Below are 26,615 nucleotides of genomic sequence, written 5' to 3' on the forward strand. Positions count from 1 at the left end.
CCCCTTCTAGCTGGTACAGCCCAGTTTTGTATGAAGGGACAGCCGATTTGAGAGGTGTAAATAAGGTAAGTTCTGAAAAATACAACTTGAAAGGTAAGCCATTCCCCGAGACCCCGAGCTGAACTGTCAAGGGTGGGGTTAGATTCTCCTGCGGCACACATAGAATGACCGTTCAGGTAAGCCAACAGTCTTTCTCCTGTGTGCCGCTTGAAGAATCCAAGCATGGGACATCTAAGGATCTAAGGGCGGATACTGGAACCGTCCGTGGTCTCAGGAACCTTGATGACTCTCTGCAGTACACATCGCCCAACAGATATCTCAGCGGAAGCAAGCATGTCAAATTTATAATGTTTGATGAAGGGCAACGGTGATGACCAAGTTGCCACTCTGCATATCTCCTCAATCAAAGCTTATGTGGCCCTGGCGGTGGTGGTAGCCGCACTCTGTGTGGAATGGACCATGATCCATCTGGGCACTGGTCTGGACTGGATTTCATAGGCCTGAGAAATGCAGGCCCTTAACCAACACCCCACGGTGTTAGATGTCACCTTCTGATCCATGGTTGTTGGTTGAAAGGAGATGAATGATGATTCTGTTTTCCTGACAGCTGCTGTTCACCTGATATACTGGCATAGAGCCCTTCTCACATCTATGTGGTGCCACCTTCTTTTGCGAGGATGTTGTGGTCATGGACAGAAGTTAGGGAGAATAATCTCCTGGGCCCTGTGAAACCACGAGTTGATTTTGGGTAGGAAAGCTGAATCCAGACATAAAATAACTCTGTCTGCATGAAAAATGCAGAGGTCTTAGCATACCAAAAGGGTCGCCAACTCTGATACTCTGCAGGCCGAAGTGATGGCCACTAGGAAGACAGTTTTGAGCATTAAGTCTCAGACTGATGGTACGTATTGGCTCAAATGGAGCTCCTGTGAGAGTCTGAAGTATGACAGTTAACTCCCAGGTGGGAAAACAATGCACTGGTGGTGGCCTGAGATTCATCGCACTTTTCAAAAAGGCTTAGACTCGGACTCAGGGATGTGACAGACTCCGACACCCTTTCACAAGAATTATGGTAGAAAGGGCTGCCAGCTGACGATGCAGGGTATTGGGTGCCAGACCCCTATCGAGTCTGACCTGTAAAAATTCCAACCCCTGTGGCACGGAGGCCAACCAGGGCTCAATGTTATGAGGCCTGCACCATGGGAAGAAAGTCACCCAAGTGGCATTATAAATGCGTGTTGTGAATGGATGCCTGGCAGCTTGAATAGTGTGGATTACCTTGCTGGAAAAGTTAGGACACATCAGGATATCCCTTTCAAATGCCACACGGCAAGATGTAGCCACTGGGGCTCTGGATGGAGAAGAGACCCCTAGTTGAGGGATATACTGTTGTCCAGAATTCTCCATGGTCTGGCGACGGAGAGATTGACCAAGTCGGTGTACCAGGGGCTCCTTGCCAGTGAGGAGCTATGAGCAGTACTTCCGCTCCTTCTGTCAATATCTTCTGAATGACTCTCCGGATGAGAGGCAGAGGTGGAAAAGCGTAGAGCAGACCTGGTGGCCAAGGGCTGCGCAGAGTGTTTACTCTCTTTGCCCCTTGTATGGGAAATTGGGCGAAGAATCTTGGGAGATGCATGTTGCTGGGATGTGTGAACAGGTCCCCGGTTGGAATCCTGAACCTGTGTGTCAGTTGGGAAAGAGTGGCCAATGACACTGACCTCTGCGACAGTACCTGACTGACCAACTTGGGGAGGCTGGTGCATCTGTCCGGAGATAGGTATACCACACATGTGACTGAGTTGATCATGGCTCCCAGATGCACCAGGCTGGTCAATGGGAAGAGATGACTCTTTGGTAGATTCGCCGAGAAGCCGTGCTGATGTAGGATCCAGAGAGTGATATATAGGTCTCAATGTGCTTGTGCTGGGGATGACAAAAGAATCAAGATGTTGTTGAGATAACACTGGATTCTTACCGGAAACGACCGCAGATATGCCACAACAGCTGCCAGCCGCCTTGTGAAATTCCTGGGTGCAGAGGACAGACCGAACGGCAGCGCTCTGTACTGGTAATGCCGGTCTGCGAACTGGAACCACAGGAACTTCCTGTGAGCTAGACGTATGGCATGTGGAGATAAGCCTCCTTGATATCTATGGACATTAGCCAATTCCCTTGACGGATGCGGCCCAAGATGGATTTGAGGGTCTGCATCTTGAAGTGTTTGTACGCTAGATGCACATTTAACTTTTTCAAGTCCAAAATAGCTTGCCAATCTCCAGAGCTTTTGGGCACTAAGAATAGGATTGAGTAAAATCCCCTGCCCTCGTGTGCTGATGGAACTGGTTCTATGGCTAATATGTCCAGCAGGTGCTGGATCTCGGTATTCATGAGATTCCTCTTTATTTGACACCGGAACGGGACACCTGATAAAACATCTCGGGGTGGTGGCGGGGAATTCGAGGGTGAGGCCCAGCCTCACCTTCTGTAACACCCAGGTAGATGCTTCCCACTGTCTTACAAAGTGGGCAAGTCGTCCGCCGATGGGATGGGGTGGTTGGGAATCCCTTGTATCTGCGAAATGGTCAGTTGCTTGACCCCCAAAAGGACCATTTCACAGGAGGTTGGTGCTGCTGTTGCTGCCTGCCTCTGTCGCAAAACCCCGACCTATCCTGAAATCTGTCTTGGTACCTGTCAAATCCCTGATTATATAGGCGATGGTACTGGGATGAATATTGAGAATATTGTGAGACTCCAAATCCCTGGTCAGCCGACTGAAAGGACTCACGTCTAAAGTAAGGTTGTGCCCTGTGAGCCAGGGGAAGCACCTTACACTTGTCCTTATTCTCCACAAGTATAGGGACAAGAGCTTCTCCAAAGAGAAGTCCGCCATTAAATAGAGCAGAGGCAAGACACCACTTGGAGCGCAAGTCAGCCTGCCAGTGACGTAGTCACAGGAGCCTACAGGATGTGACATTGGAGGCTAACCCTCTAGACGCACACTTAGCAGGGTTGAGCATCACGTTCAATGAAAACTCAATGGCTGCCAATAACTTGTTAATGTCTTGGTGGAGCCGGAGGTTCTCCAGAGTGACTCTGGCCTGCAGTTGTTTGAGCCAGACCATAGAGGTCCTATTGAAAAAGGATGCCACCATAGATACTGTCAGCGCCCAGGTGGCCGCCTGATGTGTCTTGTGAAGAGTCATCTCCGCTTTGCGGTCCTCCGCTTTTGATCCATCCAATACATCAGAAGGCACAATAGCTGGCGGATCCACTGGAGGAACTTGTAATAAAGTTTCCAATTCTGAGCTAGCACTATAAAGCTTCCTATCATTATTGCTTGGAGGAGGCACTGAACTGGGTTGGGCCCACTGTCTTTGAATGACATCAAGAAAGTTTGGGCACTGGAACTGCTTCTTGTTCTGGTGTCTGCTCTGCGAAGAGGCACAGTGAAGTCTAACCCCAATGCTGATCCAGCAGGATTAGCAGTACCCCCCACGTTAGCTGTGGTCTTGGCCTTGTAAAGTAAGAACTTAAAACAGATGGTGGCGAAATAGGCCCAAGAAGGCTGGCTTTTCAGGGACTTGGCCTTAATCGTCTGAGAATTTCTGATCCCCTAGGTCCTCCTCTGCAATCAGTGAATCATCATTGCACAGAGAATGAGCCAGTGAAGAAGGCTCCTGAGTAACTACTAATGGTCTGGTCGATGACCGTGACCTGGACCCTTGTTCCCTGCACTGTAATTCAGATTCCACCCCTTGTGCTATGGCTGTAGAAATGAGGTGGCGGATCTCTCTAGGCAGGAACAGGGCTTGACTTTCCACAGGGCGGAGCCATGCCGTTGTGGAGCTGAGGGAAGTCAAAGGAACGGATTGTTCTGGTTCATTGTCTAGCAACGTGCCAACACCCAAAAGGCCGGATGGAGAACCAGGGCCCAGACCAACCTCCCCTGCTAACAATCTGTGAAACAACATCAGGAGACCACTATTCCTGTGTGGCCTGCATAGAAGGAGGAGATGCAGGTGGAGAATGAGATGAAAGGTTCTCCAATACTAAGGCCAGTGGTGGTGGTGGTGGGGAATCCTGGCCTCGTACTTCTCTGATGGATTTAGAGGAATGCTTTCCAGAGATTTTCTACTTGGCTCTAGACTCATTAGCTGCGGCTGTGGGAACTCGAGACACAGATCTACTGGCCCTAGGCCTGGTATAAGAGCTCCTGGTGGTAACTCTGACTGCCCTAGTATTGGAAGTGCCAGGAATGGCCTGAGAGCTTGGGGAAACCTCCGCCCCTGTATTACTTTCAGAAATGGAGCGATCAGCCATGATAGGAGAAATACCTTTCCTAAATAAACCGTTAATGTGGGCAAAAATTAACGGTAAGCCCTCTGCACAGGAGTCCTGAATCTCCGCAATTTGCGGCAGAGGCAAAGGAACTGTGGCTGGCAAAGTCTCTGCGGTTTTTCCCCCCCTCCAAACCTCAGTCAACAAATAAATGCAATGTCCAGAAGCAAAGCTGTGGTTGCACTGTACTTAAAGGAGACGCTGAAATCGTGCCGCACTGAAGCAAGACGATCCACGCAATGGTGAGATCGGTTTCCTGGCGCTGAAAAGGAACTTCCTGGAGCCAAATAAAATGGCCTCCTTGTATTCAAATTAGCTCCAAAATGGCCAACCGTCACTCAAGCAGTAGCCGCTCTCAATCGGTGCACGATTTGAATCTTTTTTCTTCAGAGAGTGAAAAACACGGTGCACCGGGTCTTTCGGCTCCCAATTGCGCAGCGCTGGTTCTAAACGCAATCCCAGTAATAGGCAGCAAGAGAGTGGTGTACCTGACTCTCAAAACCTCACCTGCTGCACTCGCGGCAATTAAGACACCTGTCCGAGTGATCGGACAATACTCCGGCTACAAATAGATCGCCTCTGGTCGCTGAATCTACTAAGTGATCTCTATTTGTGGTGGTTCTATCCAGCAGACCGGGGGAAACCAGTGCATGCAACTGCAGCCGAACAAACACAAGTAATCCTTAGCAATTCATAATTAATTCAGAGAAATTACAGAAAGAAATTTAAAAACTGAAAATAAATACACTAATTCAAATAAGCTTGCTTAGAAAAATTATTTATGTCTTTCCAAGGCTGGACTGAGTTAAAAAAAACTGGGCTCTACCAGCTAGAGGGGGCATGGTCAAGACTTTTCTAACTCAGTCTCAAGGCTATTGGACAAAAGTTAAACCTATGCTTGGATTCTCCAAGTGGCACACAGGAGAACATAGCTCATTCTTTCATTTCATTTCATTCATTTATTCTCTATCGCTACCTATTTCAATAACTCTGGGTGGCTTACAAAAATGTAATACAATTAAAACATTTACAACTTTATAAAACAATGTGTCTCTCATTAACATGTAAGGACTAACATCCACATGAATATTTATTTCTCTGCATATTGCTCATGTTACATCAATAAAGTTTCCATCACATTGTATAAACTATTCCAGCAACATATTTGTGCCAAAAGCTAAATTTGAATACATTTGAGATGTTGCCTCTCTACTCAATTTTCACAGCTTTATTTTACAATTTGTTTAAATGCAGAGATTGTAAAATAAAGCTGCTAGAATATATGTATATATGAAACAACTTCTATGCAATAGCTATTTAAGCATTCAATTGAATTTTTATTGAACCATTTTGATTTTATTGATAAATTTTATACATCCCCATTCATAAAATAATGTCTCATGTTTAAGTCCACATACATTTTCTACTTTCTTAGAAAGCACAACAAAATATCAGATATTGAAGCTGATTTAAATTGATTATTTTCCTCGCAATTGATCATATCACATTCATATAATAAATCTGTACATGTATATAATGTGAAGAATTAATTATTAAATGATAATGGTTTATAGTGATTGCTGCCTCTTATCCAGACATTTTTCAATATCATCAAGAACCTGGACAGCTGCTTTAGGGATTCGAGTTCCTGGACCAAATATATTGGAAACGCCAGTTTCATACAGGTAGTCATAATCCTATTCAGGGAGAGAAAAAGACAGATCAACATATATAGATAAGATTTTGCTAGTAAAGTTCTGCAGAACATGTATTGCAAGATGACACTTTCATGGTGACCTGCTGAGATGGCAGCAAGTGGGAAAACAACACAGTAACCATGGACTAGAAAATTGATGCTCTTATTACAAATTCTTTGAGTTTGCATAGTCATAGTGAGAATGCACTGCTTGAAGCCACTGAGAAGTCTGCAATTTCTAAGCAAGTATTAATCTAATCTAAAATTAAAAATCCTCAGAAAAGTGCATATTACCTCCTGCATAAGGCAGCTACCATGATTAGGAGGTCCACAACTATTAAAGTAAAAAATGCTCAAAAAAAAAAAAAAACCACTGAAAAAAATAGGCTTTGTATTCAGTATAGTTTTACATTAGTTTCTTTGTTTATATATATATTTAAAAATGATCTATGGGTACACTGTTGACTTAGAAGATTTTGTACCCAAAGGTACGTTATGTTCTCACAACTATGTAACTGCAAAACATTTTTCAAGGTAATTTAGTTAATGTGAGAGGTTGTTATACAGTTGGATATACTTTGTACCTTTAGTATTTTGAAAATATTCAACATCAGGTTCTTGGTATTATTTAACAAGATATAGTAGATGGGAAAAATCCTTGAATGATATTAATAATTTGTAAGAAATGAAAAAGATAGAAAAATGTAAAAACAATCCACCAACCCACCACAAACAAATCACCCCAGATATAAAATAAAACTTCTCCCAAAGTTTATAATACTAAGAGGAACTGAATAATCTCCCAATTAGCCTGTGTCCTTAGATGTGCAATGTATGGTACTCAATACCTGAGGAGGGATGACACCTCCACACATGACAAGAATATCTGGGCGTCCAAGGTAATTTAGCTGTTTGATAAGTTCAGGAACAAGAGTTTTGTGACCAGCAGCTAGTGTGCTCACCCCTACACAGTGCACATCAGCATCTACAGCCTGCTGGGCCACTTCAAGGGGTGTCTAAGCAAGAAAGAGCAAATAAAGAATATGTAAAAATTAACAGTTTATTTATTTTTCATATACAACAGCAGAACTAAAACACTGTATGAACTACTGCAGCAAATTGGTTCTTATTTTTCTAAAATCTTTTTAAAAATATATTCAATACTTTAGCATTTTCGAGTCACTTTGATCGGAGAGAATATAGATTGATTTAATCTGCCAATCAGAAAGCAAGCAACAAAACAATTAAAAGGCTAAATACCTGGAATAGTGGACCTACATCTACATCAAAACCAAGGTCAGCAAATCCTGTAGCAATTACTTTGGCTCCTCTGTCATGGCCATCCTGGCCCATTTTAGCAACCAGAAGACGTGGTCTACGACCTTCCCGTTCCAGAAACTTGTTAACTCTAAAAAAAATAAATAGCAGAGTACTACAGAACCACTGAACATGTTCACTGTTAGTCGAAGAAAATATTAAAAAAACATTAAGGATGAAAATTGGAGATGTACACAAGCACCACACATGCATTGTAATGGCATGTTGAGGGCTGCCCTGCAAAAGAGGACAAGATTTTAAATGAGATATTTTTGAATTTTCTATGATTTATTATTTTCTTCCTCATACACATATCTTCAATGTAAGTGCAGGTAGACCCTGACGTACTACCATAATTAAGCTCCAAATTTCTGTTGTAAGCGAGACAGTTGTTAAGTGAATTTAGCCCCATTTTACAATGTTCTTGCCACAGTTGTTAAATGAATCACTGCAGTTGTTCAGTTAGTAATATGGCTAAGTTTCCCCATTGACTTTGCTTATTAGAAGATAGCAAACAGTGATCACATGACACTGGGATACTGTAACTATCATAAATATGAATCAGTTGCCAAGTGTCTGAATCTTCATCATTTGACCATGGCTATGGTACAACAGTCATAAGTATGAAAAACAGCGATAAATCACTTTTTTCAGGGCTTTTTAAACTTCAAATAGTCACTAAATGAATTGTTAAGTCAAGGACTACCTGTATTCTCCTCTGAAAGGAAAAAGTAAAGAAGGTTTGTTGTTTCTAGCTCCAGCTATGTGTGTATTATACAGTTTGTTGTATTAATTTTATACTGGTTGGTTTTTCATTCTTTGTTAATTACTAATATCCCCCCCCCCCAACCCGGAGTTATTGCTGTGTATTTTAAAAATAGTGCAGAATTGTGTCACTATTAAGGCAGCTGTAAATGCAATCGTTTTTTAAACTAATGAAGATAAAAATTGCTGAGGGTTTCTGTTCTTTTGGAACAAAGAAATAAAGCATGGTGCTCTAGTCGTTAAGGTACCAGGCTTGAAACCTGGAGACTGAATTCTAATCCCACTTTAAGCCTGAGGGCTGGCTGGGTGATTTTGGGTCAGTCAGTCTCTCAGATCAATATACTAAACAGGATTGTTGTTGTAGGGAACGTAGGATGAGAAAGGAGTATTAGGTTTTGTTCACTGCCTTGAGTTATTTATGAAAGTAACAAAGGCAGAATATAAATAAATAATAAAGCAAAGGAAAAGGGGAGAAGAAGGAATAAAGGATTGGGTATAGACAGAATGAAAAGTAGAGACAGACAGAAAGAATAGGAAAAAAAATTGAGGTAACAGATGAAAGGTAGAGGAAGATAGCTGATAGAAAGAAATTTAGTGAAGAATATAAGCAGGAAAAAGAAGAGGCTTTAAGGAAATGAAGGGACACGGCAGTTCATGTCACACATATCCTGGAAACCATAGAGTTATTATTTCCAATGTACAGACATAACTTTGAATTGTGTAAACACTATGAGCATAAAATTACATGCACATTATCAGTTTATAGTTTTGAAACTGAAAATTAAGAAAATATGTTTTTAAAATCATATTCAAAATATAATTTGCTAAATTTTAATTTCAAAATATTCTTAAATCTCATTAGGAAAATGATAGATTATGAATGAATTATTAAACAATTAAACTAAAAAATAATGTGGAGTCCCTACATAGAAACATTAAACGTTCTTTAGATATACAGAAAAATACAAAGGTTTAAAGGTATTAGTGGATCTTACAAAATTTTGAAAAATTACATTTACTAAAGAAATATAATTAGCTTAAAGAATGGAAAAGAGAGAAAGAGACCTAAGATATACTGCTGGTAATCCTCAATATACAACCATAAGTTGTGCCAATCATTAAGTAAGTCACCATGTGAGTGTGCTCAATTTTATGAGCTCTTGCAGTGGTCATTAAGCAAACTCCATGGTTGCTAATTAAATGTGGTTGTTAAGCAAGCCCATTAAGCCATTTTTCTTGGAAGATGGAATTAAACACCATTTTCAAGTTAAAAGGTCATAAATCAGTGTCACACTGCCAAACAGCTGTAAATATGGGCAGTTGCCAACCACGCAAAATGCAATCGTGAGATCATGCGGAGTGGCCATTGGAACTTTGAAACTGGATTGTAAGTTGCTTTTGGAGATCTGTCTTTGCTTCTCTAAGCAAGCAGTCGTAAATCAAGGGAATTTGACTTTGGGAATTTGAACTCTTGGAAAATAAGACACATAAACCCAAAGAAAAAGAGTACATGTCATACCTGCTGATGGCTTGAGTAATCTCATCACTCTCTCCAAATTCCTGACGGTAAGCACCACTCACCATGCGATCACTGGCTCTGTGCTCACCAAACACCTTTTTCATGGCATCTGTTATTTCACCAACTGTACATCTGAAGCAAGAATACAATCAAAACATTAGATTTATTTCTTTTGAAGATGTATAAACCATCCAAAATACCATTAGCAAAATATGTATGCTTGTACTATAGCAGTATGCTGTACAAATAGAATACTTATTCACGTTTTCCAGTTCAATATTTAAAATTATAATAGCATGCATATATATATGCATAATCTTTTAACATATATATCTTGATTTTTGTTCAAAAATGCAAGGAAATATATACCATGCTCCTGCTTCTCATCCCCCATCTCCTGAAAATCCCCCATTCCCGAGGTAGGTGGGCTGATAGATGCCTAGCCTAGGGTCACTCAGTGAGCGTCTCTGGATAAGGATGGATTTCTGCTGTTAATCCACACCTTTATTGCTAAATCACTCTGCCTCCTAGTTCAGTTTTGTGGGATTAAATACTCTCAAGGAGAACTGTTTTTGAAGTGATTAACAGAAATTTACTGTTTTCAGCGGAATGCATTACAACGAATAGCATGATTGAGATATGTGATTATATCAGTTTCTCAACTACAGTATGGGCTTTTACAGTTCTTGTGTAGGCTTTCATGTCAACATGGTGGTAGGCATTCAGAATTGCATGGGAATAAATTAAAGCTAGGTTTTAGCACATCCAACTACTAAATCTAGCCTGGTGCCTTAACCACTAGACCAAATTCTTTTGTATATAATCTCATATGTCTATGGAGATTCTCCATGGAGAGTCATGTTTATTCCAAAGGTGTGTCCCCCGCTCCCCCAAGACAACTAGGCTTTGTTTTTCCTTGAAGATGTTTCTCTTCTCATCTAAGAAGCTTCTTCAGTTCTGCAGTAATCTCTTCAGTATACATTTTTGGAAGCAATGGACACACTGGGTATTCTAAGCATATTCTAGTAATTTATCTCCATGTTCCTTCATACCACGAAAACCCTAAGTGAACCTCAGGTGCTTTGCAGATTGAGTGCAGAGAGGCACTGTGCCTCTCAAGTATACAACTCCACTATGAAATAAAAGTGTAGCTCTAAATGGAAGGAGGAGCCTACATTGCTATGAAATGGTCGCCCAATCTTGATGCTCCGAGATCCCCGCCAATACTTTTATCGCTGGGTGGTCCAATCGGACATAAACCGTAGAGACGGGGAATAGGAAGACTACGTTCTGCTGATCACAGAGACATCACAAAGTCACTGATTGATGCAGGAGAAGGTCTTTCAACTGACATTAAAAGCTCAGCCCCCAAGCTGACCAAGTAGGGATGGCTCCAAAATGGAAGGAAACGGAAGAAACAGTGTTTACAGCTGGTGAGGAATTTTTATCCGTTTTAAAAGAGCCTGCCTATAAAATACTTAAAGCTAATTTAAATCTAAGAAAAGAAATAAGTGGCAGAATTAAGCTTTGGATGGTTTTGTCAGTGTGTTATCTTAATTTTTAAACATTATTTTCATGGATGGAATTTATGCAAATCGTTTGAAATGAATGGATCCAGTTTTCTTCTTCTATAATTTTAACTATTATTTTCACAACCTACGGACTAAACTTCTCCTTATTCATCACTACATGTGTCTTTTACTCTTTCTTCTCTATTTCATGTAAGAATTTGACTTTTTTTAATTTGGAATATTAAAAGATACAAAAAGAACAAAGAGAATTGCAATAATTGTAACAAAGCGAGAGATAACACTGCTACTCGAAGACTGGAAACTTGAGTATTGAAAACAAAATACTTTTACTTTCCCTGCTGATTATTCTGGTCTGGAACTTTAAAGTATCACAGTTTGTTTATAGAAAGTGATAAGAAGTAAAGCACCATTTGTTTATACAAATGTTCCTTTGAAGTATATCCTTAACCAGAGATTTCATGGTGAACCTAGGTATAACCTTGTAAAACTCTTCCTAGTCAGAGCAGCAGTGTTTTAACAGCTGGAAACAATGGCTTATTTCCAACAACAGAGAGAAACTGTCAGCTTGCAAGAGATGATGTTTGCAATACAGAAACTATCAAATACATTTGAGAAAATGTTTGAAAAATTAGAGCACCTAACAGAAAAATATGATGAAAAGGATGGAGATGCTTATCAAATGGGAAAAATAGAGGGTAGAGTCCCAAGCAATAAAGAGAAAAATGACTACAAAGAAATCAAATCTGCTGACATCTATGGTGAATGGTTTCTGTCTGGAAATGGAAAAAGTGGAATATGGAAAGGGGAACTAGATGGATGGGAACCCTACCCTAGATGGCAAGACATAGAAGAAGAAAAAATAAAATAACTTATGGACTTAAAGGGAGAAATTTTATTAGTAACACCATCGATAACAACATTGACAATTAAAGACAAGCTGATTAAGGAAAAAAGAAGGGCATCGAAATTACATGAGAGAATTAATAAACAGTGAGTTGCAAAGAAGGACCCATACAAACTTGATTAAGGAGACGATTAGAGGACTGTTGCCACAAATGGCAAAGACATGAGCCTGTTTCGCTACTGGAAAGATACAGGCTGATAGATGAAAGTGTTTAATTTAAAACTAGTTGGACTTAGTGAAATTTAGTGACAATAGATATGGTTAAATAAACAATTGAAATGATAATAATGTATACATATGTATTGGTATAAGAAGTAGTAATTGGATATAAATATTGAATGGTACCTATAAAAGGAAGATGAAAAATGGTTTGGTTACATATAAAGATTAATAAAAAAGAACTAAATTATGATAATGGATATAGTCAAATAAAGGAGAGATAATGATAACAATGTATATATAGGTATGTATATAACATGGGAAAATTGGATGTAAATTGTAAACGGTGATTTGGAAAGGAAGATTAGAAACCTTTGTTACTAAATGTTATTGATGTTTAGCTAGAATAGGCCATAAGGAATAGTGTTATTGGGATACTAGAAATAGCAAATGAGATGCCAGTATGTGGCTATGTCTTGCATTTTGGTATGTTTTATGATGAAGGACATTTAAACAATTACAGTCAAACGAGAATGGGGGTAGGATGATGGTAATATGTACAAATATATTTGATTTAAAATACTAGAATTAATATGAAACATGGGTGACTGTGAAAGAAACGCACAAAAAAGTTTTGTAATCAACTGATACACTTTCTACAGTATGTAAAGAAAGAGGATTTTTTTGTGTTGTGTCTGTTTTGAAAAAAAAACAAAACTTTTAATAAAAAAGTGTAGTTCTAAAGTCCACTTAGTTATTTGATAAATGTACACATTCCTTTTCACCTACCTTGCACGTGCTGCGTCTACTGCCAGGGCCAGCAAGTTACCTTGCCTTGTAGCCGCACATTCAGTTAAAGCAGTGAGGCATTTTTGGGCTGCTACTTCATCTCTGCAAGCTTTCACCTTTAAGGGGAAGTATGAAAAAAAGTAATATTGTACACTACTAATCCCAGCCCATTCAGTGTATAAGACGCACCCAGATTTTCAGCCTCTTTTCTGACGGAAAAAGGTGCATCTTATACTCTGAAAAATACAGTATGTTGATGAAAAAAGACATATTGAACCTCTCAGTTACAAAATACGTGTATGTATGAAACTGGGGTTTGAAGCCAAGCAATTCAGTTTCAATCACAAACCAAAAGGTTGCTAAGTTTGCAAATCAACTGCTCTTAAACTGCTAAAACCATTGGTCCTCCACTTACAACCACAATTAAACCCAAATTTTGTTTTGCCCCATGTTATGACATTTTCTTGCCACAACTGTTAAGTTAATCATTGCAGTTGTTAAATTAGTAATATGGTTAAGTGAATTTGGCTTACCCATTGACTTTGCTTGTCAGAAATTTGCAAAATATGATTACATGACCTCAGGACACTGCAACTGTCATAAATATGAACCAGTTGCCAGGCTTCTGAATTTTGATCATGTGACCATGGGGATGCTTCAATGGTCATGTGAAAAATGTTCATAAGTCACTTTTTTAAGGGCAATTGTAATTTTGAATGGTCACTAAATGAATGGTTTTAAGTTAAGAACTACCTGTAGGCATAAATTCTGAGATTCTTAACCTTAAATATTGAGGCCTATTAAATAATCAATAAAATGTGTAGATTTTACTATTTTTAAAATCAAAGCCATCTTAAGAATATTAGTTTTCCTTGTATCTAATGTATTACAATTGATTTGGAGTGTGTCCAATTTTTATCAATTTAAAAAACCAAATCACATGATTTCCCAGCACTTATATTCATTCATTTTAACTTTTTTAAATATTAAAGTGTTACATGTATTGTGACTCCTGACCACTACCTATCAACTATACACTTTTCACAAAAAATAACAAGCTCCCATGAAATGTGCTGAGATATATCTGAATATAATAAGGAAGCCATTGTTTCCTATAGTTTCTATAGTTAATGAAAGCATGTTACTTCTCATTAGAGTTGTTCTGAGCTATTGTTTTAAACTAGACCAACCTTTTGTACCTTACTATAAAGCCATATTATAGATGGCTAAAACCTAAGGTTTATTTCATGAATTATGCAACCATGTTCTTCAAAGCAAATTTCTGTTTAACAATGGAATGTAATGGAATCCTGCCTTCAAAATAATTTCAAACATCCAAAACAAGTTTAGTCTTTGCACAATAATTTGTTAAGCTATTTGAGTCATTCCCTATACCACGTTCTTGAAGATCAGTTTTAGTTGGCTGTTAGGTTCAATGGAATGTAATGGAATCCTGCCTTCAAAATAATTTCAAACATCCAAAACATGTTTAGTCTTTGCACAATAATTTGTTAAACTATTTGAGTCATTCCCTATACCACATTCTTGAAGAGCAGTTTTAGTTGGCTGTTAGGTTCAAGGTAAATAAAATTGGGGGGGGGGGGGGGCAAAGCAGACAAATGTCTCAAATGTTTATAACTCTGAGTTCAGATTTAAGTGATCCAAAATAAGCCACTGTCTCCCACAACTGTTTATTAGTTCATCTGCTGAAATGTTACAGGATATTTACAAACATTTCCAATATTTACAAAACTGATCTTAAAACTAGAAAATGTAAGAGATAGATAGTGCTTTAAGCAGCGGTGAAATTCATTTTTTTTTTACTACCGGTGTGGCTTGGTGGGTGTGGCAGAGGAAGAATACTACAAAATCTCCATTCCCACCCACTCTACAGGAAGGATATTGCAAAATCTCCATTATCACCCCACTCTGGGACCAGTCAGAGATAGTATTTGCCGGTTTTCAGAACTATTAAAATGTCCGCTACCGGTTCCCTAGAACCTGCTGAATTTCACCCCTGCTTTAAGGTATTCATAGGGTGATCTTCAGCAAAATAAGGAATAGACAAACATCAGTACTGAAAAGCTGCTTCTTTCAAGTTGTATATATGAATATTATACATAGTAATAACATGCAATATGTGTAAACAACACTCTTGGCGTTACGGGAAAGGGGAATCAGATTTTTTGCACGTATTTACTATAAACCTGCACTGTAAAATTCAGATTCCATACATTTACAGTCTTCTGGAAACTTCTGTAGAAAAGACCAGAGCTGTGATAGCTGGAGCTAAGAGACTGTACTAAAAATCTCCAACACAAACCTCAACCCTAAATAAAGAACAGATTAAGATAGTTCATATAAAACACTCTTTAAAAAGACTATGAAGCATTCTTTTTTTAAAAAATCATCTGTTGCTGAACAATTTGACTATAACCCTATTCCTAAGCACAACTCAGTTTTTGTTGAGAAAATGAAAAACAAAACATCTTTTCTTCTTCTTAAAAGAACTGCACAGCATTTACCTTTATCAGCTTCTCAATTTGTTTGTTACGGACTGATGTATTATCAATTGCCAAAACTTCAACAGTCTCTTCTTTTTCTAATTGGTATTTGTTTACTCCAACAATTACTTCTGAACCTGTTATTTTTCAAATATTTTTTTAAAAATAATGTTTGTTATTCTGTACATGCAGTCAGCTGAAATGAGTTCACAAAGTGAAATCAGTTCAAATACACATTCAATATAAAATAACTTTTACACACAGACCCACATTTAGAGAAGCTAAGTCATTTTCAATGTACAGTGCATTCAGAAAGCATTCAGACTCCCTTCACTTTTATCTATTTTGTTATGATGCAGCCTGATTCTACAGTTGCTGAAATTCATTTTTTTCTCATTAATCTACATTCAGTACCCCATAATGACTGAAAACAGAATTTTAGAAATGTCTCTACATTACTAAAAAAAAAACCTGAAATATCACATTGGTATAATAATTAGACCCTTTACTCAGCACTTTGTTGAAGCACCTTTGGCAGAAATTACAGCCTCAGGACTTTTTGGGTATGATGTGACAAGCTTTGCACACCTGGATTGGGGAATTTTCTGCCACTCTTTCTTGCAAATCCTCTCAAGCTCAGTCAGATTAGATGGCAACCATCAGTGGACAGCCATTTTCAGGGCCCTCCAGATATGTTCCATAGGGTTCAACAGGGCTCTGGTTGGGCCACTATAGGGTATTCACAGAATTTTCACTAAGCCATTCCTGTGTTAGGATCTTTGTCATGTTGTCATGTACTTTGCTTCATTCAGCTTTCCCTCGACCGGTCTCCCAGTCCTTGCTGCTGAAGAACACCTCCACAGCACAATTCTGCCACCCTGCTTGATTTTTGGGAAGATATTGGGCAGGTGACGAGCGGTGCCTGGCTTCTTCCAGTTATAACATTTAAAATTGAGGCCAAACCGTTCAATTTTGGTATCATAATATCAGAGAATATTTTTCCTCATGGTCTGAGAGTCCTTCAGGCCAGGGGTGGGTTCCTAAAAGCTGAAAAAACAGTTCGCTTCACGTGCGTTTTGCCCATGCGCTCTCACTTCTCTCACTGACTGCTGAATTCCCATAACTATTCTACTTCAAAGAATGTTTGTGCACATATAGTAAGTGTAGTTATCATAGTACAGAATCATTTTCAAATGTTGGAATTTGGATTATATATCATATATATAGTGGAAAAGTTAGAAGAAATATTTGTGACTGTAATTTACAGAACAAAATAATAATATAGCTGTCTAACCACAATCACTTCAAACATATTTAAGTCTTGTAGAGCAATTATATGTTTTGTCTTAATAAATTATTGAGCAGGAAAGGAGCCAAATAATTACTTAAGTGAACTTAAATGCTTTGGTCTGTCCAAGAAATTTGAGGATGGGAGTGGGAAACAGTCTTTATTCTTCTATTTAAAAGTTATGCACTATAGAAGACTGCTTGAGAAATATGAATAGTCTCCTTGGTCATACAAAACTAACAGCAGTCTTCATGCTAAACAATACAATGTTCCAAGGCTCTTCTTTTATTCAAAATATTGCTAAAAGTCAAAATGTCTTCACTGTTTTACATTTATTTTGGAATAGAAGTTAAAAACATACAGAAAGTTGAAATCAAATTCTTATTATTCATGCACATATATTAACTTCAGTGAGATAAGAGAAGACCTTCTAAATGCTTACATGGTTGAAGAATAAATAATTTTGATTTCCTTACCAGAATCAATCCTGGCTTGTCTTCGAGCAGCACATTCTTCAATGTGAAGTTTTGGTATTCCTTCAGCTACAGCTTTGGCCATTCCACCCATCTCCTCAATCTCATTGATGAGCTAACAAAGAAAAGTTGTTAATGACTATAAGTGTGCTTATTATCTAATATTATATTTATTTAATAAAATTTCTAGGCTCCCTAGTACATAAAAATTAATTACCAAAAAGGAAAAAAATAAGAACCCTCTTTAATAAAGAAGTAGTTAATATAAGAAAATACATTTCCTAATTCTTAAAAGGATTGATGTCCCATGATAGTTTAAAAGTAGCTCAAACTCAAAATGAAAGAACTTAAAAGTTCTTCTACAAATGGTGCACACCTAACCCCCAAATTCAACATATTAAGTATGTTCTTAACTGGTTTGAAGTAGAGAGGCTAGACATCGCAACGACACGACATGCAATCTTGGGGCTCCAGGATTACTGTCGATATCTCTGTTCCTGGATGGTCCTTTTTGACCTAAACTGTGTTGAAGGAACAGTGATAGAGAAGAGCATGTCCTGCTGATCTCAGGGACATTGCAAAGTCCCTGATTGATCCAGGAGAAAGCTCTTTTTTGCCAGCTACAAGAGAAGCAGTCAAAATGGCTGCAGAAGGTTGGGACAACTCCTGAAACAGAAGCAGTACAGGAGAGACAGTGTGTCAAAATGATGAGAAAAAAATGTATTATTAGAGAAGGGAAAACTCAAAAGACTTGGGAGTTTAAAATAAAATTGAAGACAGAAGAAAATAAGTGGCGAATTAACCCTGGTTCAAAACTATTGTGTTATCTTTTCTACCTTAACCTTGTTTGTTTTCTATGGATGGACTTTTTACAAATGCCTCTTACTTTTAACTGGACTGGTCTCTTTTTTTCCTTATTCCTCTATACTTTTTCAATTTTTTGTATTGGGTTAAAAGTTTCTTCTCTCGTAAGGCTTGGTCGGAACGTAATTTTTAAACATTTTTTTCTCTCTTCCGGAGCTTGGAGTTTACAGAGAGGCAAAAACAGATGGAAAAGAGGTAACACTGCCATCTAGTGGCTAGAGGCTTGGCAATGTCTGATATTACAAAGCTATTTGTTTACTGAAAGCGTCAGTGGAAAACGTTTTGTTTATACAGGTGTTCCTTTGAAGGAAAGAGAAAGCTTTGATTTGAAAAACTCCACTGAATTTGTTTGAAATCTAAAAAGTCTCGGATGTTTTGGCAGTGTTTATAACCTGGAAAATGACACAATGTGAAGAAGAATTCACATTGCAAAGAATTTTCTCAGAAATTCAAAAAGTTTTAATAATCACAGAGAGAATTGAAAAGAGACTTGAAATTATAGATCAAAATACAGAAAGTACGATGAAGTTTGAGGACAGAGCTCAAGAAATCACTGAGATATATGAAAGTGATAATAAAATTGTTGACACTGACATCAAACTGAGAGTGGAGGGAAATGACAAGTGTGAAATATGGCAAGGAGAGATTGATGAACTGGAACTTTATTTCAGATGTCAGAACATAGATGAAGAAAGGAGAGAAAATTTGGCAGAAATAATGAGAGTAATCTTGGCAGAAGCACTAATGATAACAAAAGTTAAGGTGATAAAAGGAGCAGATAGAGGGTTTTGAATCCTTACAAAACATGCAATGAACAACAAGTTCTTAAGAGAAGTCCATAAGACACTTAGAATACAGACTTTACAAATTGCAAGAGATATTAGACTACACTATTTCCTGAAGGATACAGGATGATGAAATGTCACAATAAAATTTAGATAAATGTAGTTAAATTTTGAGTGCTATGTACAATGTAATAATAGCTATAGTCAAATAAAAGATTAATAATGATAACAAAGCATTTATATATACTAGATTGATAATAAGAAATTTTATACTGTAAGTGAGGATTATGGAGATGATGTTGAAAAGCCTTTTTATAAAAGATAAAACAATTCTATGAAGAATAGAATATAGAGATGTAATATCATTGGATGATTTCAGGATGACATAATGAAATGCCATAATATAAATTCTTCAAATTTAATATGCCTTATGTTGACAGGATGTAATTATAGCTAGGCTTAATGGATGTTTAATAATTATAACCATTTGTGTGTGTGTGTGTGTGTGTGTGTGTGTGTGTGTGTGTGTGTATTAGATTGATGATAATAATGGGGCAAAACATGGAATTGAAAATTACTAGAGAATGTTATCAATGCTAAAATAATAGAATGACTTAGAATAGGATAAAATAACTCTTTATTATTGGATATATTGAAGATGATATAATGAATCATTATAATATTAATGGTTATATATTTAGAATACCTTGTCTAAAATGGAGAAACAATAGTGATAATCAAACAAAGGAAGCATAACAATGTATACAAAGATATCTTGATTGACAATATGTGAATTTTGATAAAATTCAAGTGATGACTATGGAAAGGACGCAGAAAGACCTTGTAACCAATCGACACATTGTATGTAGTTGAAAAAGCTTTTGTGTTATATGTGTTGTGTGAAAATAAAAAAAATATTATTAAAAAAAAAGACTTAACTGGTTTCTCCCTTAATCCACAAACTTGTCTTCTATTTGGCCTAAAGCCAGTTGGAGTGCCTGGAGTCCAGTTGCACTCCTTTTCAGTCCTAGTAAGAAAAATACGGTTGGCTTACCTGAACGGTCGTTCTCTGGGCGCTGCGAAGAGAGTCCAAGCATGGGTTAACACAGTCTATCTGCCCTAGGACTGAGTGAGTTTTTCCTCCTTTTGCCTCCATTATTCAGTTTAAAAAACGAAGAGACCACCGAGCAGGAAGCCTGTTCAACAGTCACATCCAGTCATCATCCTCAAAGTTGCAAGGACCCCGGGCGGGATTGGACTCTCCTCGCAGTGCCCAGAGAACGACCGTTCAGGTAAGCCAACGGTCTTTCTCCAGTGCGCTGCTTGGTGGGACATGCCCAAGCTATAGTGTCCCTGGGTGGGAAGAGACCTGAGTCTCCGGAGCCTCTGCGACTTTCTGTATAATTCTCCTTCCAAAAGAGGCTTCGGCTGAGGCAAAGATGTCAGTTTTATAGTTCATGATAAATGCAGTTGGAGAAGCCCACGCTCATATAAAAGATTACAAAAGCATCTTCTTATTCCTCATTCTCTATACTAAACAAACTAACCTTTAAAGCAGCTTCATAAACATCATTGGTAAGAGATTCCATTAGAAATGAACCACCCCATGGATCAGCAACTTTAGGTATGCCAGATTCTTCTTGTATTATTATCTGTGTATTCCTTGCAATTCGAGCACTTTTCACAGTTGGCAGTCCTAAAGCTTCATCAAATGAATTTGTATGCAAGGACTGGGTACCACCAAACACAGCTGCCATTGCTTCAACTGTGGTGCGGATGATGTTATTGTAAGGATCCTATTACAAAAATAATAACTTTATTTTTTAAAAATGAAACAGATGCAGAGTAATACATGTTGTCTTTTGAGCACAGCAATATTCTGAGTAATATTATTGAATTAGACTTTGACATGTTATGTCCTGGAAACTTTTAACAAAATCGGATTAAAAATATACTATGGTAATATAAATATTACTTCTGCAGGTTGAACCTATCATAACCAGATGAAAGTGAGTTACTTACATTGGGTTGGGATGCTCCCAATGATGAAATGGAGGGTGGAGAATCAGAAGATCAAATACATTATAAGGGAAACTATTTTTATGAAACATCTTAAACTAGCTTTTCCTAATATGAAGTCTTTCAAATGTGTCAAGAACACTCCTAGGAATTCCTACCTAAACTGCTACTTGGCTGGCCTAGAACATATCTACTAAACGTCAAGCTGATGCTTCAAACTTGTCACTGGTTGTGTAATGGCTCCTCTCCTAACTTGAGAAAGTAAAGACTCTTGAATATTTCAAAAGGAATCTTTAATCAAGCAGGATGGAAACCATTAGAAGCAAAGCAGCATCTGAAAACCTGTAGGCCATGCAATTTGGGATTAAGCTGATAATGACCCTTCCCCTTTGTCCGAATGCAGATTCTGACCAATACACAAGTGTGAAGATGCTTCCTTAACTCTTCTGCCCTGGGAGTAATTAAAGCACATGTTCCCATAGCTATCTCTAGTTAGACATCAAAATTATATATCCCACATGGCTACCATAAACATCCCTCGAGAGATGTTGGGACCTTCAGTCTCCCGGTGACAGGAAACCAGTTGTAAAGTTGTAAAACTCAGTTGTTTCAGATGTAGCTAATGATTTAACTCCGAGGCTCCCCTCCTCCCAATTGAATAGCAGTATCACTTTTAGGGATCTGACAGGTTGTTGTGAATCTATTTGTATGTACAACAGTACTAATGCTAAGATTGGCAGAGAAGCAACTGACAAGTCTTCAAATCAATGTCCCAAAGACTGTAGTTGCTTTAAGTTTTTAAGGACAGATGCTTCTCTCACTAATGTGAAACACCACTTTTTTCTACTCTGAACAGTTCTAACACTCCTGAGTGCCTAAGTTCTCTTTCTTAATTTATAAAATTTTAATCAAATAAAAATATGTTTTACTCTGTAACACATCCGCAAACACAGGATATTAGGTTGCAGGAAAATCTGGGCAAAGCTTTAATGATCAATGAAATAATTAAAATACTTGTGGAGAGTAATGTTTTCATTTTTTCTTATTCCAGCCATTATGCTGCAGATTCCAGGAAACTAACTTTGCCACCTCCTCGTGTCCTCAGCTGATCCCAGAATCTTTCCCCAAATTCAGCAGTGGTGGTCGGGGGGTATGAATTGGATTTATCTCTAATTAAGTTCTAAAGAAAAACACCTTCAGGAGTGCAACATGTTGAGTATATACTATATTTACTTCTTTAAAATTTGCATGTCATCAAAACTGATACTCTGATTTGTACCTGCTCAGTTAGTGACCATCCTGAAGTCTGACAATGAGCTCGAAGGAGAAGTGATTTGGTGTCCTTGGGCTGAAACATTTTCTCTATTAAGTGAGCCCAAAGCCGTCTTCCAGCTCTTAATTTAGCTATTTCCATATAGAAGTTCATACCAATTCCCCAGAAGAAAGAAAGTCTGCAATAAAATAACAGGATCATATCTAGAATAAGCAATAAATGATAATATAAAACCTATATTTTAAATTTAATTTTTTTTTAAAAAATCCTTATTTTCTTTAGGCTAGTAAAACTACAGGCAATTTACTAAAAGGTCACTGAATCATGGCTATAAACCTGGATTTTTCTATGTAAGAACAACAAATACTATATTTTCAGAGGGATGGAAATGATATGTAGTCCATAGTGAAAGCAGAGGTTTGATGAACGTTTTAATTTAAATTAGTAGTATAGTATTCCACACTCACCTACAAAACCACGAATAAATATATACCATCTTTTAAAGTTAATAATTATAACTTATTGGGCTATTCATGCACTGGGAATACTGATAGGAAGTATTTTAGTAAGATTTTAGTAAGAATTAAAAAACAAAACACCCCCCCCAATCTATAGCATTCCTAATAGAATAGAAAATAGTACCTATTTTATTTTTATTTTATTTTGATTCAGATAATCAAAAAGGAAAAAAAATGTTCCTTTCTTGTTTATCTTTCTCCCCTCCCCACTAAATGAATAAATATTCTGTTACATCATTCTGTTGTTCTAAATGGGTACAATTCAAGATAATAACTAGTATTAAATTGAATGCAACTGTTAGAACTTTTATCTCCACCTTCAAGAACTGACTGGACTATATTAAAACCATATTTAAAAAGATCACTTACGTAATTTAACTAAAAGGCAAGAAAATCCCACAACTATAATAGTAAGCCATTGTAAGACTATGGAATATAACAGTTCAATTCACAATATGTGCTTTGACCCTGAGGATAGAGAAGACTCCACCTCCCCCGCCACCCCAAAAAACCCTGAATTCATGTACCTTGGTGCAAATTCATCAATGGTGAGACCAGCTTTAAGTCCAGTTCTGCAGTACTCCAAGCCATCAGCTATTGTATATGCTAACTCCAAAATGGCATCAGCTCCAGCCTCTTGCATATGGTATCCACTGATAGAAATAGAATTAAATTTTGGCATGTGCTGTAAGAAAATATGTACAAATTTGTTCTGTAACAAACACTGATCCTTATAGACATGATAACCACTTGGTAATTAAAGGAAACAAAACTAAACAATACCTTTGATGTATATTGGAAGATGTCAGCAATTATTTGCATTGATGGTTCTGGTGGGAAAATGTACGTATTTCGAACCATGAATTCCTTCAATATATCATTTTGTATTGTCCCTGTCAGCTTGGATTGAGGCACTCCTTGTTCTTCCCCAGTAACAATGAATGTGGCTAAGATAGGAATTACTGCCCCATTCATTGTCATTGAAACAGACATTTTCTCCAAGGGAATTCCATCAAAAAGAATCTTAGTATCTTCTACTGTGTCAATGGCAACTCCAGCCATTCCAACATCACCCCGAACTCGAGGATTATCCGAGTCATAACCACGATGAGTTGCTAAATCAAATGCGACGGATAAACCCTGCTGACCAGCTTGAAAATGAAATTAATAATTTAGTAAAAATATACAATATGACATATACAATTGTATCTTCATCTTTGTTAAATGGAATTTGACTGAAAAGGGTTATTCGTTGTTCAAAACAGTACAGACCAAAGGAATCACATTAAAATTTAGGGAAGAATTCAGTGTTGCACAAGCAAACGTCCAATTACACAAGGCTTTCTTTCATCCTGCAGCCCCTCAATTTTCATCAAAGGACCCACAATCCTCCAACACTCAGTTATTCTGAGTAAGCAGAGAGGACTATTTGTTATAGCAGAGCTGCTCTTCCTGATTATATTCTTGGAAGCAATTTTATTAATGAAAGAAATCCATCCTAAATATTTAAATAGATTTCATATTATGTATTTACAGGACTGCAATTTATTTTTGAGCAGAGAAAATATTCAACATTTCTCAGTCTTTCTAATGAAATAAATTACATCTCTTCTGAGCAAGTACTTACAAAAATATAAAATGTGAACTGAATGCTGTATATCGGGGTGTCAAACTCAATTGAGGGCTGTATCAGGGTTGTGTTTGACCTCGAGGGGCCGCATAGGCATGGCCAGCTCGAGGTCACTCATGTCTGGGGCACCTGTGGTGGCTAGAGAAAATGGGCTACTGAGCTCCGTTTTCGGCTGCGATGCCCTCCTGCAACCCTCTGCGATGCCCTCCTGCAACCCTCTGGCGGCCCTGCAGGCCAGATCTAAGCACACCACGAGCTGGATCCAGCCCCTGGGCCTTGAGTTTGACATCCCTGCTGTATGTGATCATCCGAACAGGATGCTATTAGTTCCTAAGCAACTTATTTCTGATATGAATTACCTATACATATATGTAAATAAATTAATATAAGTAAATACAGTTACAACTGAGAGCCAATTTGATTTAGTGGTTAAAGACATTTGGCTAGCAATTGGGAGACCATAACTTTTAATCCTGCTTAGGCATGAAAGGTGACTTTGAGCCAGTTACTTTCAGCTCTAAAAAAGGAGCAGAAACCCACTTCTACAAAGGTGGCCACGAAAACTGCAGGGATTCATCTAGAAGTCAAAACTGACTTACAGGTATAAAAATATATTAAAAATATCTGATTACAACCGCAACAGCATTGTCCTTAATGCCCAATCCCTAAGGAACACATCTCACCCTTGATGTTATCTTTATAAAACTTGTTGCTTTCCTCCACAGTACTGAAGCCAGCATATTGGCGGATGGTCCAAGGCCTGTATGTATACATGGTAGGATAAGGACCTCTCGTGAAGGGCTTTACTCCAGGTAATTCTTCAGGAAAGCCTGCTGTGTCACGTGTAGAATACAGTGGCTTGATGGCAATTCCCTCTGGAGTGTGCCATATCAACTCTTCAGGGCTTTTGCCCTTTAGCTGTTTTTTAGCCATTGCAGTCCATTCAGGATGGAGTACATGCTGATGCAGCAAACGCCAACTTGGTTGGAGGGGAAACAGACTTGCTTCTCTCTTGCAACATAAGGGCCAATGACGCAGAAGTCCATTCTTGACCCGTAACATTTTCTACTAAAATAGTCGTGAAGATGTACCTGTATTCCAAGAGCTGGATAAAATTAATGAAGCAATTCGTTATTTTTAAGAAGGCCAAAGAGGGAGTATATCTTCCTTTTATATACCCCCATGTAAAACTAGATGCATCCGTTTTGTTTCATGAGAAGAACAAGTTGTGATTTACAGACTTCTGAGATTCTAATTTCAAATTAACTTTTACATTTGTTTTGCACAGACTGTCTCTTAACAGCTCAGAACCTAAGTGCAATTCAGTTGTAGCATGCCTACAAATAATCTTAAAGATTGGGAGCACAAAAGGACCAGGAAGGACCAGGACTGTTTAGAGCTATTAAGCAAGCTACTTGATATCTCCACCTATCAGAATATGGAGGGAATAAAGAATGAAATGAAAGCAGGCACTGTTTTTCTAACTGTTCACCTTAACAGGTGACCTCAGTAAAAATGCCATAGGGAAGAACAGCTGTTAGGGTCACTGGGTGAGAATATATACTAAATTAGTAATAAAACATCTATATAAACTCATGATGCCTTTTAAAAAAGGCATCAAACTTTTGATCAAACATAAAAAAGTAGAACGTGTGAATCTTGAGTGTAAACTGTTACCTCACATTTTACAAGGCAAATGAGGAGATTTGGCGCTTAAGAGACTGTCATTCATATCTCCCAGTGCCCGACAGTAAACATGTATAGATCTGCATTGTTTTGATTGTCTAACTATTATTTCCAAAACATTGTATATATGCCCAAAGACACTTCCTTGCAAAAGAGGAAGACGGATTAAGAGTGGTGGTAGCTCTTAATCAGAGAATATGTCAAAGTAAACTAACACCAAATCACAAGCTGTGTTCACACGGCACACTGACCCATAGAAACATATCTATAATTTCTAGAATTAGCCTAATTTTCTCGGGTACCGTGACACAATAAACGAATCGCCGTACAATCTGGGTTCACGCCGCCCGCAAAACTTAAATTGGCCTAACTGGTTTGGGACTCCTTGTGTTAGGTTAAAAAAAAACCAATGGCTAACGCACCTCAACCACATCAATCAGCACTAGCGGCTGTCCAAACAATACCTATTAACCGACGCCACTACTTTTCACTGGCGAGGAAGATCGACTTCTTTGCGCAGGCGCCGTTGCGTTGAAAGCCCACCCAGACACGCAAG

The 26,615-nt window shown here is 38.0% G+C and overlaps 1 protein-coding gene across 2 annotated transcripts; it reads right to left on the reverse strand.

Moving 5' to 3' along the window:
- Nucleotides 1-5,413: 5,413 nt before the first annotated feature.
- Nucleotides 5,414-26,600, reverse strand: MMUT (methylmalonyl-CoA mutase). Of its 2 annotated transcripts, none has more exons than XM_087716751.1 (13): nt 26,524-26,600; nt 25,057-25,478; nt 23,527-23,894; nt 23,271-23,428; nt 22,232-22,403; nt 20,481-20,729; nt 17,288-17,399; nt 15,545-15,660; nt 13,020-13,135; nt 9,636-9,767; nt 7,295-7,442; nt 6,883-7,050; nt 5,414-6,035 (listed from the first exon to the last, which is right to left on the reverse strand). In XM_087716751.1, exons 2-13 carry the CDS (start codon nt 25,433-25,435, stop codon nt 5,907-5,909), a joined length of 2,247 nt encoding a protein of 748 aa, XP_087572877.1. In that variant the 5' UTR covers nt 25,436-25,478; nt 26,524-26,600; the 3' UTR covers nt 5,414-5,906. The 2 variants fall into 2 exon arrangements, with proteins under 2 accessions (XP_087572877.1, XP_087572876.1); XM_087716750.1 differs by having other exon boundaries at nt 26,482-26,591.
- Between the last annotated feature and the right edge of the window lie 15 nt (nt 26,601-26,615).

This window comes from Thamnophis sirtalis, unplaced genomic scaffold, assembly GCF_051295495.1.
Source record: "Thamnophis sirtalis isolate CommonGarterSnake01/CBP01778 unplaced genomic scaffold, rThaSir2_p1.2 scaffold_5, whole genome shotgun sequence".
In the NCBI taxonomy this organism is placed as follows: Eukaryota; Metazoa; Chordata; class Lepidosauria; order Squamata; family Natricidae; genus Thamnophis; species Thamnophis sirtalis.

Excerpts from the sequence above, each read along its gene's own strand:
- MMUT (XM_087716751.1), bottom strand. The coding sequence starts at position 25,435 with ATGTTACGGGTCAAGAATGGACTTCTGCGTCATTGGCCCTTATGTTGC. Across the intron at positions 17,400-20,480 it reads TTTATGAAGCTGCTTTAAAG|CTCATCAATGAGATTGAGGA; the intron begins GTTAGTTTGTTT and ends TTTCTTTGTTAG. Across the intron at positions 7,443-9,635 it reads ATTACTCAAGCCATCAGCAG|AGTTAACAAGTTTCTGGAAC; the intron begins GTATGACATGTA and ends TATTTTTTTTAG.